Source organism: Cervus elaphus, chromosome 23, assembly GCF_910594005.1.
Source record: "Cervus elaphus chromosome 23, mCerEla1.1, whole genome shotgun sequence".
In the NCBI taxonomy this organism is placed as follows: Eukaryota; Metazoa; Chordata; class Mammalia; order Artiodactyla; family Cervidae; genus Cervus; species Cervus elaphus.
In genome coordinates, this window is record NC_057837.1 from 25,656,752 (window position 1) to 25,670,201 (window position 13,450).

At 37.7% G+C, this 13,450-nt stretch overlaps 1 protein-coding gene and 1 long non-coding RNA gene across 4 annotated transcripts in view; one reads left to right on the top strand and one right to left on the bottom strand.

Moving 5' to 3' along the window:
* Nucleotides 1-13,450, top strand: part of LOC122681344 — a 110,094-nt gene that overhangs the window by 82,104 nt on the left and 14,540 nt on the right. The gene's annotated exons all lie outside the window — the stretch shown is intronic.
* The window catches only part of ENKUR (enkurin, TRPC channel interacting protein), a 30,113-nt gene continuing 17,046 nt past the window's right edge, over nt 384-13,450 (bottom strand). For all 3 annotated transcript variants that reach the window (XM_043883337.1, XM_043883335.1, XM_043883336.1), the window contains exons 4-5: nt 9,886-10,032; nt 384-2,649 (exon numbers count right to left, since the gene is read on the bottom strand). In XM_043883337.1, the coding sequence (XP_043739272.1) occupies nt 2,473-2,649; nt 9,886-10,032 (324 nt within the window). In that variant the 3' untranslated portion in view covers nt 384-2,472. The remainder of the gene's footprint in view (nt 2,650-9,885; nt 10,033-13,450) is intronic.

A 13,450-nucleotide genomic window follows, 5' to 3' on the forward strand; every position in this document is an offset into this window, starting at 1 on the left:
CTAGATCAGGAAGATCCCCTGGAGAAGGAAACGGCAACCCACTCCAGTATCCTTGCCTGGGAAATCCCAAGGACCAAGGAGCCTGTTGGGCTATAGTCCATGAGGTCCCCAAAGAGTCAGACACGACTGAACACGCACACACAACACACACAACAATAAGCACAGGAAAAGATACTTAACATCACTAATCAGTAGAGAAATGCAAATCAGAACTAAAATGAGGTAACACCTCCCAACTATTAGTGGGAGTGGTAGTATGACGACTACCAAAAAACAGAAAAGACAAGTGTTGGCAAGAATGTGGAGAAATTGGGACCCTTGTACAGCACTGGTGGGAAGGTAAAATGAATATTCACTGGAAGGACTGATGCTGAAGCACCAGTATTTGGTCATCTGATGCAAACAGACAACTCATTGGAAAAGTCCCTGATGCTGGGAAAGATTGAGGGTAGAAGGAGTAGAGGACATCAGAGGATGAGATGGTTGGACAGCATCACTGATGCAATGAAGATGAACTTTGGCAAACTACGGGACGTGGTGAGGGACAGGGAGGCCTGGTGTGCTGCAGTCCATGGGGTTGCAAAGAGTCGGACATGACTGGGCGGCTAAACAACAAAATGGTATAGCAGCAATGGAGAGTATGACAGGTCCTCAAAAAATTAAAAATATAATAACCATACGATTCAGCAAATCTACTTTTGGACTTACGCCCAAAAGAATTTAAAGCAGGGTTTTGAAGAGATATATGTACACTCATGATCATAGCAGCATTATTTACAACAGCTAAAACGTGGAAGCAAATCAAGTGTCCATCTACAGAAGGACGGATAAGCAAAATGTGGTATATACAGATGATGGAGTTCTCTCTCTCTCTCTTTTTTTTTTTTTGGCTGCACTACACAGCATGCAGAACTTCCCCAACCAGGGACTGAACCCATGGCCCCTGCAGTGGAAGTGCAGAGTCTTAACCATGGGATGGCCAGGGAAGTCCCCAGACAATGCAGTATTATTGTTTTACAAAGGAAGAAAATTCTAGATAAGTGAGAATTTATCATATACAGTTGAACCTTGAATGACGCGAGTTTGAACTGTGTGGGTCCACTTACATGTGGACTCTTTTCAATAGTAATCACTACGGTACTATGTGACCTGTGGTTGGTTGACTCTGAGGGAACAAAACCATGAACACGGAGAAACCGAGTAGACAAAAAGCTGACTACACAGATTTTCAACTGGGTGGAGGATCAGTGCCCCTAGCCCCTGTATGGTTAAAGGGTCAGCTATATGTATTTTTTACATCTGCCCTGAGGTAATAAAGGGATAAAGAAATGATGCCTATACACAGATGTGACAAAAAGTTTACAGTGAGTTTTCAAAAAATTTGTATACAAAAATTTTTAACTAAAGTAAGCTTTTCTACAATGCTCGCAAATTCTGTGCTTGTGAAAAAGCTTGAAAAAAATTGTCATTTTTTTTCCTGTGTTGTCTGTAGAATAAAAATTGGCGTAAATAGTAGAAATTGTTATTGCTCTGATATTTTGTAATTTCATATATTTTACCAAATTTCTATAATTTAAAATTTCATAAAATAATCTTTTCCTTCTTGGATACTTATAGGCTCATTTATTTTGAGTTGAAGACAGCTCTACTTACATAAACTTATTGCTTAATAAATTATGTAACCTTACAAATAGAAATATAAGAATTCACAAAATAGAGAAAGCCAGAAAGTAAAAGTAATATCCCATGTTAGTGGAATACATATAGTAAATTATGGAATATAAGGCACCAAGAATAGCAGGTTTTGAAAGTCAAATGTCAGAAAGAAGGTGATTCTCTTTAACAATCCTCAGTGATGCAATTTATAAGTTTTCTCCTTGATTTTATGTTATTTTCTTAATTTTTCTTCCTTCAAATGTAAACCTCTCAGCCTATATAACATTATGGATATTGAAAATATTAATAGGTGTGAATAGCTGCAAATGACATAGGCTACCAGAGAATACATGTAATTTGTGGATCTCTGGAACAATATGTAGAAAACACTTCAGAGTAGTAAAAGTACACAGAGCACACAGTTATTTCTAATTCAAAATACTTTACAGTTTTTAACCTGGTGTTTCTTGCATTAACACAGTGAAGAAAAAAAACGTGAAGTTCTGAGTGCTGACTTTTTAAGTGCCCAGAAATGAATGTTTATCTGAAACAAGTATAATGAATTATGCTATAGAACTGGAAAATCTAAAATCAAACTTTAATCAGGTTACAAGGAAACCCTGATGCTAGTAAAAAAAACATTTTTTTCTATGTAAGTAAATAATCCAATTATTCTTTAAACACTGCTTAAGCATTTTGGTAAAGACTTTTTCTATTCTTCATAGTATTTTCCTCCTTGAGAAAACTTATGGTTTCATTTTTATGTTTTCTGTGTTTTTTTCCATGTGCTAAAATGATTTTATTTTTTAAAACCCACTAGTTCTTATTAGCAATATAAATGACTTTGTGCTTTTCGAGGACACCAATGTCATGCTCCAGCTGCTTCATCTCTTCCTCCAGCTTCTGCTTGCGAATCTTCTTTGGTATGGAGTCAATGAAGACCGAGAGGGACTGAAACTCCTTATGCACCTCTTCCCAGTTCTTTTTCAGCCCCTGAAAATGGTAAAGAAAACTGTATATACCAAAGCAAACCACAGGAGCAGAGTAAATCACAAAGAAAATTGCACTGGGAGGAAAAATGTAAACAGGTAAAGAAAACTGACAAAAATAAAAAATGATACGTGTTTATCAAGTTCTTGGCCACAGTAACAAAACAGACTGTATAGAGGCCAAACCCTGTCCTTGATTGTGTGCTCAATTCCCATTGGGAGTATTTATTTTCTTTGTTTTTCATCTTACTGTACTTGTTTTTACCATCAAATACATGTATGTGGAATTATAAGTAGTATGAAACTAAGCTCTTAGCATATGCTTTGGTAAAAACAACTTAGACCTGATATCCCCAAGCAAAAAAAAATTTTTTTTGAACAGGAAAATATTTCTTATAAAAATTTTAGTTTTTTTCTTTAGGAAAAAATATTATCCTTATTCTTCAACAGAGAAATCATCAAAACACTAGATTCTGACATACATGGACATGTTTTCTTGTCTCTGCCTAAATGCAATCATATAAAATGATGAAATTCAAATTAACAAGAGATGATCTTTTATGTGCTTTCAATATCAGGAGGAATTCTTCCCCCACATAGTGAAGAGATCTATACTCCCCAGTAATCTCTTCTATAAATGACTGAAATGTCATGCTGATTCAATAAGGTATGCGTGTGTGCTTAGTTGCTCAGTCAAGCCCACCTCTTTGCGACCCCGTGGACTGCAGCCCGCCAGGCTCCTCTGTCCATGGGGATTCTCCAGACAAGAATACTGGAGTGAGTTGCCATGCCCTCCTCCAGGGGATCTTCCCAACTCAGGGATTGAACCCAGGTCTCCTGTACTGCAGGCAGATTCTTTACCATCTGAGCCACCAATTCAATAAGGTAGTTAATGTTTAAAGTTCTCAGAAACCAACAAATTCAAATTTAAGAATCTTTTTAGGAACAATAATGGTTATTTCCATCTCTGCTTAGTTATTATTTCTTACCACAATGCACTAGAAGCCCCACTGACAAAATGATAAAACTAACTGAACTCATGCAATGAAATTTTATAAATTAATACTTACTATTGTTCACAATGGGTACACTAATCATGTTATTTACACAAAAATGGAAAGTAAAACAAAATGGAATATTGCCTCAAAATTATGATCCCTGACACACAGATGGAAAAAGATATCTCATTCAAATGTAAACCAAACGGAAGTTGGGGTAGATATACTTATGTTAGAAAAATCTGACTTTAAAAGTAAGACTGTAATAAGAGAAAAGGGGCATTACATAATGATAAAGCAGTTGATACAAGAGTATATAACATCTGTAAATATTTATGTGCCCAACATGTGAAGTGAATGAAGTGAAAGTCACTCAGTTGTGTCCGACTCTTTGCGACGCTATGGAACTGTCCATGGAATTCTCCAGGCCAGAATTACTGGAGTGGGTAGCCTTTCCCTTCTCCAGGGGATCTTCCCAATCCAGGAATCAAACCCAGATTTCCCACATTGCAGGCAGATTCTTTACCAGCTGAGCCACAAGGGAAGCCCAACATAGGAGTGTCATAATATACAAAGCAAATATTACAAATTTAAAGTAAAAAACAGACAGCACTATGATTATAGTAGGGGACTTTTAATACCCTATTTACACTAATGAATAGATCATCCAGACAGAAAATCAGTAAGGAAGCATTGACTTTAAATGACAGGTTATATCAGATGGATTTTACAGAAATATAAAAAAATTTCCATCCAAATGACTAAAAAAGCACACTCTTCTCAAGTGTACATAGAATATTCTCCAGAACATATCGTATATTAGGTCACAAATCAAGTCTTAATAAATTTAAGAGGACTGAAATCATATCAAATATATTTTCTGATCACAGTGGTATGAAACTAGAAACCAATCATACAAAAAAATTAGAAAATTCATGAATAAGTGTAGATTAAACAACATGATACTGAACAATCAATGGGTCAAAGAAGAAATCAAAAGAGAAGTTTAAAAATACCTTGAGTCAAACTAAAATGGAAATATACTAATATTTATAAGATTCAGCAAAAGCAGTTCAAAAATGGAAGTTCATAGTAATAAATGTCTACCTCAAGAAATAAGAACAATCTCAAATAAACAACCTAACATTACACACCTCTAGGAACCAGAAAAAGAAGAACAAAGCCAAAAGTTAGTAGAAGGCAATAACAAAGATTAGAGCATAAATAAATAGACTAAAACGACAATGGAAAAGATCAGTGAAATAATGACTGGTTCTTTGAAAGGATGAACAAATTTAACACAGCTCTAGCTAGGTTCACCAAGAAAAAAAAGAAAGAACTCAAATAAATAAAATAAAAAACGAAAGTGGAGATATTATAATCGAAACCACAGAAATACAAAGAATCATGTTGTCTACTATGAACAATTATATGCCAACACAATGGAAGCTTAGGAGAAACAGACAAATTGCCAGAAGCATATAACCTACCAAGGCTGAATCATAAAGAAAGAGAAAATCTGGACAGACCAATTACTAGTAAGAAGATTAAATTCATAACCAAAAACCTCCCAACAAATAAAAAATTCAAGACCAGACAGTGGATTCTACCAAACACTCAGAGAAGAATTATTACCACTCCTTCTCAAACTCTTCAAAAAACAGAAGAGAAGGGAACTCTTTCATACTCATTTTATGAGGCTAGCATGATCCTTATACCAAAATCAGACCATGGTGCCACAAGCAAAGAAAATTACAGGTCAATATCCCTTGGAACATAAGTGTGAAAGTCCTCAACAAAATATTAGCAAACTGAATTTGACAATCCATTAAAAGACCCATATGTAAACATACTTTGGAGGTATATCAGGCTTGGCTGTAGACCACCTTAATAAAACAAATAACCTGCCCTGGGTCGGGATCTAGGGAGGAAGAAATGACAACCCATTTCAGTATTCTTTCCTGGAGAATTCCATGGACAGAGGAGCATGATGGGCTATATAGTCCATGGGGTCAGGACATGGAGTCCTGAAAGAGATGGACATGACTGAACGACTGAGCACACACATGCACACTATATCATAATCTATTAAGTGTGCAACAGCATTATGTCTTAAAAAACAAATACTTTAATAAAAAAATACCATATTGCTAAAAAGTGCTAACCATCATATGATAGTGCAGGGTTATCACAAACTTTCAATTTGTAAAAATCTTAATATCTGTGAAGCACAATAAAACAAAGTACAATTAAACAAGGTATGCCGGTACTGTAAGCAAGTGGGATTTATTCTAGGGGTGCAACATCCACAAATCAGTCCATGTGATATGCTTCATTAATAAAATAAATGACAAAAATCATATGACCACCTCAACTGATATAGAAAAAGCATGATAAAATTCTGCTTCCATTTATGATAAAAAAAACCTCTCAACAAGGTGCACATAGAAGAAACATACCTCAACATAACAAAGGCCAAATATGAAAAGCTCACAGCTAACATCATACTCAGGGTAAAAAAGCTAAAAGTTTTTCTTCTAAGATCAGGAAAAAAACAAAGATTCCCACTCTAGCTACTATTATTTAACATAGTGTTGGAAGTCCTAGCCAGAGCTCAAGAGTGGCATAATTTAAAATTATTGATTACAAAAAAGAAAGAAAATGTAGTCCTTAAAAAGCATGGCTATACATTTAGATTTATGAGGGAATCAGAACTGTCTTCTATAACAATACCTTCATAATAAGCCCTCAGAGTACAATCTTGTAAACTTTCAGAGGACAAAGTGGTTTATTTCCATGTTAAGATAAAAATGACTACAGGATTGGACACACTTTATAGAGAAGATTTGTTGAGAAAAAAGACTACCGATATTGAACATTTCATAGAAGGAAAAATATCTTTTAAATTTTAAAAAGAGGGGGATCGGTTAACACAGTTCTTAATAGTGTTTGAGAAGTATTCCAAAGAGAAGTCTTCAAAAGAGTTCTATTTTTCCATAGCCTTTCATTATGAAATGGGAAATGTGTTTCCACAGTGCTCTACAGGGGTGCCCACTGCGGAGGTGAAATCTATGTATTTATACACTTTGAAATATCAAAGGTTTTTCAAAGCTCCTTGCGTGATATTTCCCTATTACTTGTGGTCACAGCAGCTATACGTTTCACAATATTTCTTTTTAAAGGAGAGTTTGCTTTATATTCTAGTTTGTACAATAACATTTGGATCAAAGTCAACTGCTAGGTATGGGAACTAAATGTGATTAATATTTCAGATTATATTGAAATAACCTCTTTGCTATTTTTTAGATATTGCATCTAAAAAAATCTTTTATGCACTGCAGCAATACTGATTTTTCCTTATTTTTATGTCTTAATTTTTCTCCCTTCTGGTCTGATACTGAAGCAATATTGTTAATTTTGGAAAAATTTCATATAGGGAGAAGCTGTCATAAAATAGTGAGAAGTGTCTTCAGCTCCAGGCTCCTCTGATGCCACCCCACCCCCATCCATTTTTTACCTTCTAGTCTTGCTCTATAACTAGGGGGCGGGGGTTAGGGGTGACAGTATTAATCCCTATGGGCTGCTCTTTCCCCAGTGTTTGCCCCAGCCGCTGCCTGAGTTCAGCCAAGGAGGGCATAGGTGGGAAGAAAGTGAGCTTGGGGCATTTCTTCCCCCTCACTCGATGTCACCTGGACACGACTGGCCCTTCCATTTGTGACTGCAGTGCCCGCCAGGGACCCCTCTCTTCCAGGCTCCAGCTCCCACCTGGCTCTGGTAATGCTGTTTCCAGCCCCTGCCTTTCCAGCCTAGGGTGGTGGTGATTCCCACTGTCCCTAGTCCTGGGTGCCTCAGTGTTCCCCACTGGTTCCCTTAGCGCTGCTTCACCTCTGTAAATAGCTCCTTTGTAAATTCTCTTCAGAATCCCTGTCCAGCATGTTTTCTGAATCCCTGGCGGATAGAGCTTCCATCTGTTATACTCTGTGCACGTGTGTGCTATGTGGTGAGAAAACACCTGCCCAGGAACTGGCTGATGTGAGTTTTCGTCCCTCTTTGTTGTTGTTTAGTTGCTCAGTTCTGTCCGACTCTTTGTGACCTCACGGACTGTAGCCTGTTAGGCTCCTCTGTCCATAGGATTCTCCAGGCAAGATTTCTGGAGTGGGTTGCCATTTCCTCCTCCAGGGTATCTTACCGACCTAGGGATCAAACCTGCATCTCCTACATTGACAGGTGGATTCTTTACCACTGAGCCACCAGAGAAGCTGTCCCTCTTTAGCTAAGTTGATAATTTTTGAACCAGGGCAAATGTAAAACAAACTCCAAGCTCCTTGACAGTAAGGGCCACATTTATTTTGCTCGAAACAGTATCCTTTGGGCTGGGTAGAAGGCCTGGAACATGGTAGATGTTCAGGAGAATGAATGGACGGATGGATGAACAAAAGAGTCCACTTAATGTATTTGCATTTTATATCCTCACCTGGGAAATGAGAAGTTTGGAATCTTTAGGCCAGATGATTCCTTCCAGGATAATGGGACTGTAATTCTAAAGAACAAGCAGGATGAATCCTATTCGGGGACATGTGAACATATTGTCACAGAACTACATGCAGCTCAATCAGGGGAGGGAGCAGTGTTCAGGGCTTGTTAGAAACAGAGCCAGTGGCTTTGTTACCATGGCAACTACGCTACTCAGGCTAATAAGGCATCCAAAGTGGGGTCAGCTATTGTCCATCAGAGTGTATGCAAAGAAACTGCATGACCACATTAGGAAACCAAGGGTTGATCTACTACAGAGGTGCCTGAGGAAAGAGCCTTTTCCTTCCTAGGGAAGTTCTTCCTCTCTTTCCCTATCTTTCAGCATTATTTAGATACAAAATGGCTTTCACAAAAGCATGTAAGTTTAAGAATGGCAGAGTCAGAAAGAAGGAGGGAAGAAAGGAGGAAAGAGAGAGGGAGAGCGGGAGGGAGGGAGGGAACCTAGAGCAGAGCTCGTCTTGAAAGTGACAGGCAGCCACGTCTGCCAGCCTTCTTGCCTGCCTGTCCTCCCTTCTTCTCTCCAGCACTCTATTATTAATCATCCAGGTTTACACTGGGCACCAGGTTAGACAGTGTAGAGACTGCTGACCACAGAGAGACTTGGTTCCTGCCCTCAGGCCACTCCTGTCGTGTGGGATACTCTCTTACTCTGCAGTTTAAGGTTCAGCTAAAGACCTACCTACATCTTGCAGTGGATGTTCATGCCTGGGAACCTTATAAAACATGATCAGTACATAGACACATATCTCTGTATGTACACATATACAGAGCACCTCTCATCAACTAAATCACAACATTATTCAGAGCAGAAATTTTATCTTTATGACCCTTGGGGCTTAGCATGATACTCTATGCAGAACAGGTATTTAATAAATGTTTATTGGTGATTATGATGACACTGATAAACTGTTAAGAATTTATAACAGCATATGAATCCATTTTTCAATAGAAATTAATGTAAAAATATATTTTTTTCTTTTGTGAAAAGGTCACTAGAATTGGTTTTGTAGAAAGCTTTCATAGTAACAAAACAAGGAATAAAGTACAATTTTTACCTCTATAAGAGACAGGATGACTCTAGAAGAATATAAGTAGATGCTTACTAAATACTCTCTAAAGATGATTGAGCAACTGTGCTCATATCCCCCAAATATTTTAAATGTTTCAGATAAAAGTCTTACATTAAAAACTCTAACGTAAGTGTCTTTAAGTCTATTTTAGTCAAAATAAAGAAAACATAGGTAAAACCTAACACTTCGTTATTTTAAAATCTATTTGCTCATAAGAAAGAAAAAACAGTTGGTCTAGGGACAGGACAGTTTCAATTATTCTAGAGCTCCACCTAGTGAAAAATATCTATTTTATGAATATTATTTTTGAAAAATTCAGGGCCATGGAAATGGAAATAAAAATGCTTTTTTGCGTTATTTATGCATGTTCATTGAAGGAGAAGGTGAACTTTCTTATGACACTACTCAGGAAAAAACAGAAGCTCATTCAGTTGGAAACGAATTATTATTCAACAATCCCTATAACATTTTGCTCTCCCCAAAGAAACAGATTTGCTGCATGTAATTGTCACTGTAACTAAAAGACAGTGTTCTGACTCCAAAAATCAAAGTGCTGGCCTTAATGATCATTGATGGTAGGCCCTCCCTTCAGAAATGTTCCAAAGAATTCCACGCAGTCGTGAATTACAGAATGCTTACCTGCAGAACCGCTTCCCTTTCTTCATCAGATAGCCTTTTCATAGCTGCTTTCCTGAGGTTTTCCTGGATATAGTTATCGTATTCTTCTTGGGCTTTCTTCACTTCCTCGTTTCGCTTACATATATATTCAGGTGTGACACCGTAATCCTTATAAAGATTTTTCAGAAATTAAAAAAAAAAAAATCCTGAAAGTTATCTTGTATATGTGTACATACCAAGCAACAATTAGGAGCAAAAGAAATGTTACAGACTTAAAGCCTTTGCTCAAAACACTACAAATTGACAAGTCAGTGATTTTTTTTTTTCTATTGGGAACTAGTAGCTTTTATCTTGAGCTCTCTTTTGCATAATTTTGTTTTTTTTTTTTAAAAAGAAGTTAAATGCTTCTAATGCATTGTAAAAACTGACTCTTAAAACTACTAGGCACATCTGCTTTAAGAAAAAAAAAAAAATGACTTGGGCCCCTAAGGTTGTTTTTGGAAATACAACATACAATTTTAGGCTCCTGGGCTGCTTATAAGGACTGACAGTGAAGCAATCAGCTGTGATTCTTTCAAGTTAGTGAATGTGTTGATACTACCACTGTGCAGAGACACAGAACTACTCCCTGTTCATTCTCCAAAAAAACTATTTGAGGATGTACTTGGTGATACCTATACTAGTGAATAAGAAAGGCAGTTTCTGTCCTCACAGAATGTGTTTTCTGTGGGGAAAAAAGCTCATCAAAAAGAGATTATAAAATAATATTTATAAATACAGTAAGAAGAAAGAGAGTCATGAGAGCTAATTGAGATAAAATGTCAGGGAAGATCTCTCTGAGGAAGCAGCTGTTGAGAGATATGAGTCATTGAAACTATGCACAAATATCCTGGTTCTTCTCCTTGGAGGCAATACTTTCCTGCTCTCCTTTTAAGTAAGATGTAGCCATGTGACCTGCATTACCCCATGGGAGTGCAAGTAACTTCTGTCCTTTTTGAATCTTATGAACTAATGGATGACTTGCCATGTTGTTTTTCTCTCTGGTATGCTTTGGGTTGCTGGGTCCTGGAATGAGGACTGAAAGTAGAGCTCCCAGCAACCCTCAAAGGACATGCAGCACAAGGAAGCACTAAAACTTAGTTATTTTTAGTTACATAAATTTGGGGGTTATTTGTTAGCCACAGCATAACACAACCTAATCCTGACTGAACAAGGGATAGAAACCTTAGCTATTAATATAAATGTGCTCTGGAATGTTGCAAAGCACTATACAGATAAACTCTAATTGCTCAGTACTCTGAGCATTTAGTTATTAGTACCCTGAGTAAATTAGTTCAATGGTAACCAGTTCAGTCCACTTCAGGAAACCCTGAGGGCAGCACCTCTTTTCAGCTCAGTACAATCAGTGAGGTTCATAATGTTGATTCTGTGTCATCACAAGAGATTATATTTGGCATATTCTGTTTAAGAAAAAGAACTACCTCACAGATGAGGAAAAGCTGCAGTGATCTGAAATATTCTCATGTGCTGAATCATTGAGAGCTAATGCATACTGTTAATATTGATAATTGCATGTATTATAATATCCACTCATCATTGAATTTTTACTAGGTGCCAGGTATTGTATCAAGTGCTTAATGTATTTTATATCATCTAATCCTCACAATGCTGTGAAAAATCTAATAACTTGTTAAAAAAATTATGGAGTTAAGTAAGTGGCAGAGTTAGAATTTGAAATGCTGTCTTACTATTATCGCTGTATAACACAGGCCAACATCCATGCTTCACTGTGCTAACAAATTACCCTCATGGCACAAATGGGCACACAATACTTTACTTGGGACTAAAACATGAGGTTTGCTCATTTTTAAAAAATGGCATCACCCTAAAATGGACCTGCTGTCTCACTTAACAATAATAGATTTTAAAACTTAACTCTGATAAGTGGAAAGTAAGTTGAGTTAGTCCTTCCTGAGCTCTGACTGCTTAGCCACCAAAAGTATTACTAGGAGCAGAGAATCTGCATTGCTTGGTAGATAAGCTCAGGTAGACTAAACTAGCATTTTTCTGTCTCTGTGATGGAGACTCAATTTCTTGTTCAAGGCAGAAAATGTATCAAAGTGGGCGGCTTATGCAAAATGTAGCCATGAGGAGGGGAAACAGGGTGGTGGTTTGCAGCATGATTGTCAAAGGAAAAGGGGTGTTTTGTGTGTGTGTGTGAGATGGTGGAGAAATGATGGATTGGAAATGGTTTTAAAAAGCCAGGAGAATGAAATTTCTGCTTTTCCACACCCTATGGGAAAGGAAGTCTGAGCAGCCTCCAGGGGCCATAGAAGGAGGAAGTATCAAAGAGAAGCTTGAAATCTTCATTGTCATGTGCTGCCAACTCCTAGACTCCTACTGAGGTGTCTTAACCAACTGAGCATCAGGGGTTTCTCAGGGACTAAGTAGTTTTTCTCTAACAACAGCCTTGAGGCTCCTCTTTTGATTGTGAACAGGCATTGGATTCATCATAGTGGATCACCGGATGACCTCAATGCAAGCCCCTCAACCATTACTATTACAATTTCCTTTTTCCTCTTCCTTCTTCCTTTCCTTTCTTTTTTGCCACAAGTTATTATTAAGCATAGGCTTCCCCGGTGGTTCGGAAGTAAAGAATCTGCCTACAAGGCTGGAGCCACAGGAATGTGGGTTCAATCCATGGCTTGGGAAGATCCCCTGAAGGAGGGCATGGCAACCCACTCCAGTGTTCTTGCCTGGAGAATCCCATGGACAGAGAGGAGGCTGGTGGGTTATAGTCCACAAGGTCACAAAGAGTCGGACACCACTGAAGCGACTGAGCACGCACACATTATATTATGTACTGGAGAAAGAAATGGCAACCCACTCCAGTATTCTTCCCTGCAGAATCCCATGGACCAAGGAGCCTGGCAGGCTATCGTCCATGGAGTCACAAAGGCTCAGATACGACTGAGTAACTGAGCATGTTCATTATTATGCATTACTATTCTTTAGAATTTTGTACTCATACTATGTGTGTTTCCAGCATTTTTGTGTTTCATAAACATGCAAAGTAAAATAGGTTTCATGTAAGGTACTTTTCATAAGCTTTTTAAGCTTTAAACTTCTACATTTAAAGAGCTAAACCCATGCTTCTATAATTTCAGAAATGAAATCATATGCTTATCTGATAAGCACCTTTTCAGATAGAAATGAAGGTCCTGAAAAGGCTAGATTATTGTTCAGTACTTTCATGGTCTGTTTTACTCCAAACCAAACACAAGTGAATATATTCAAACTGAAATAGTACTGTGAATTATTTATACTACACTGATAGGATGGACAGTTCTAAAGTTGTTTTCCTCTTCATTTCTCTCATTCTGTTACGAAGATAATGTAAAGTGGAAGAAAGTGAAAGTGAAAGCCACTCAGTTGTGTCTGACTCTGACTCTTTTCTCAGGCAAGAACACTGGAGTGAGTTGCCATGCTCTCCTCCAGGGGACCTTCCTAAGCCAGGGATAGAATCCAGGTCTCCCGCATTGTAGGCAGATTCTTTACCAGCTGAGCCACCAGAGAAGCCCAAGAT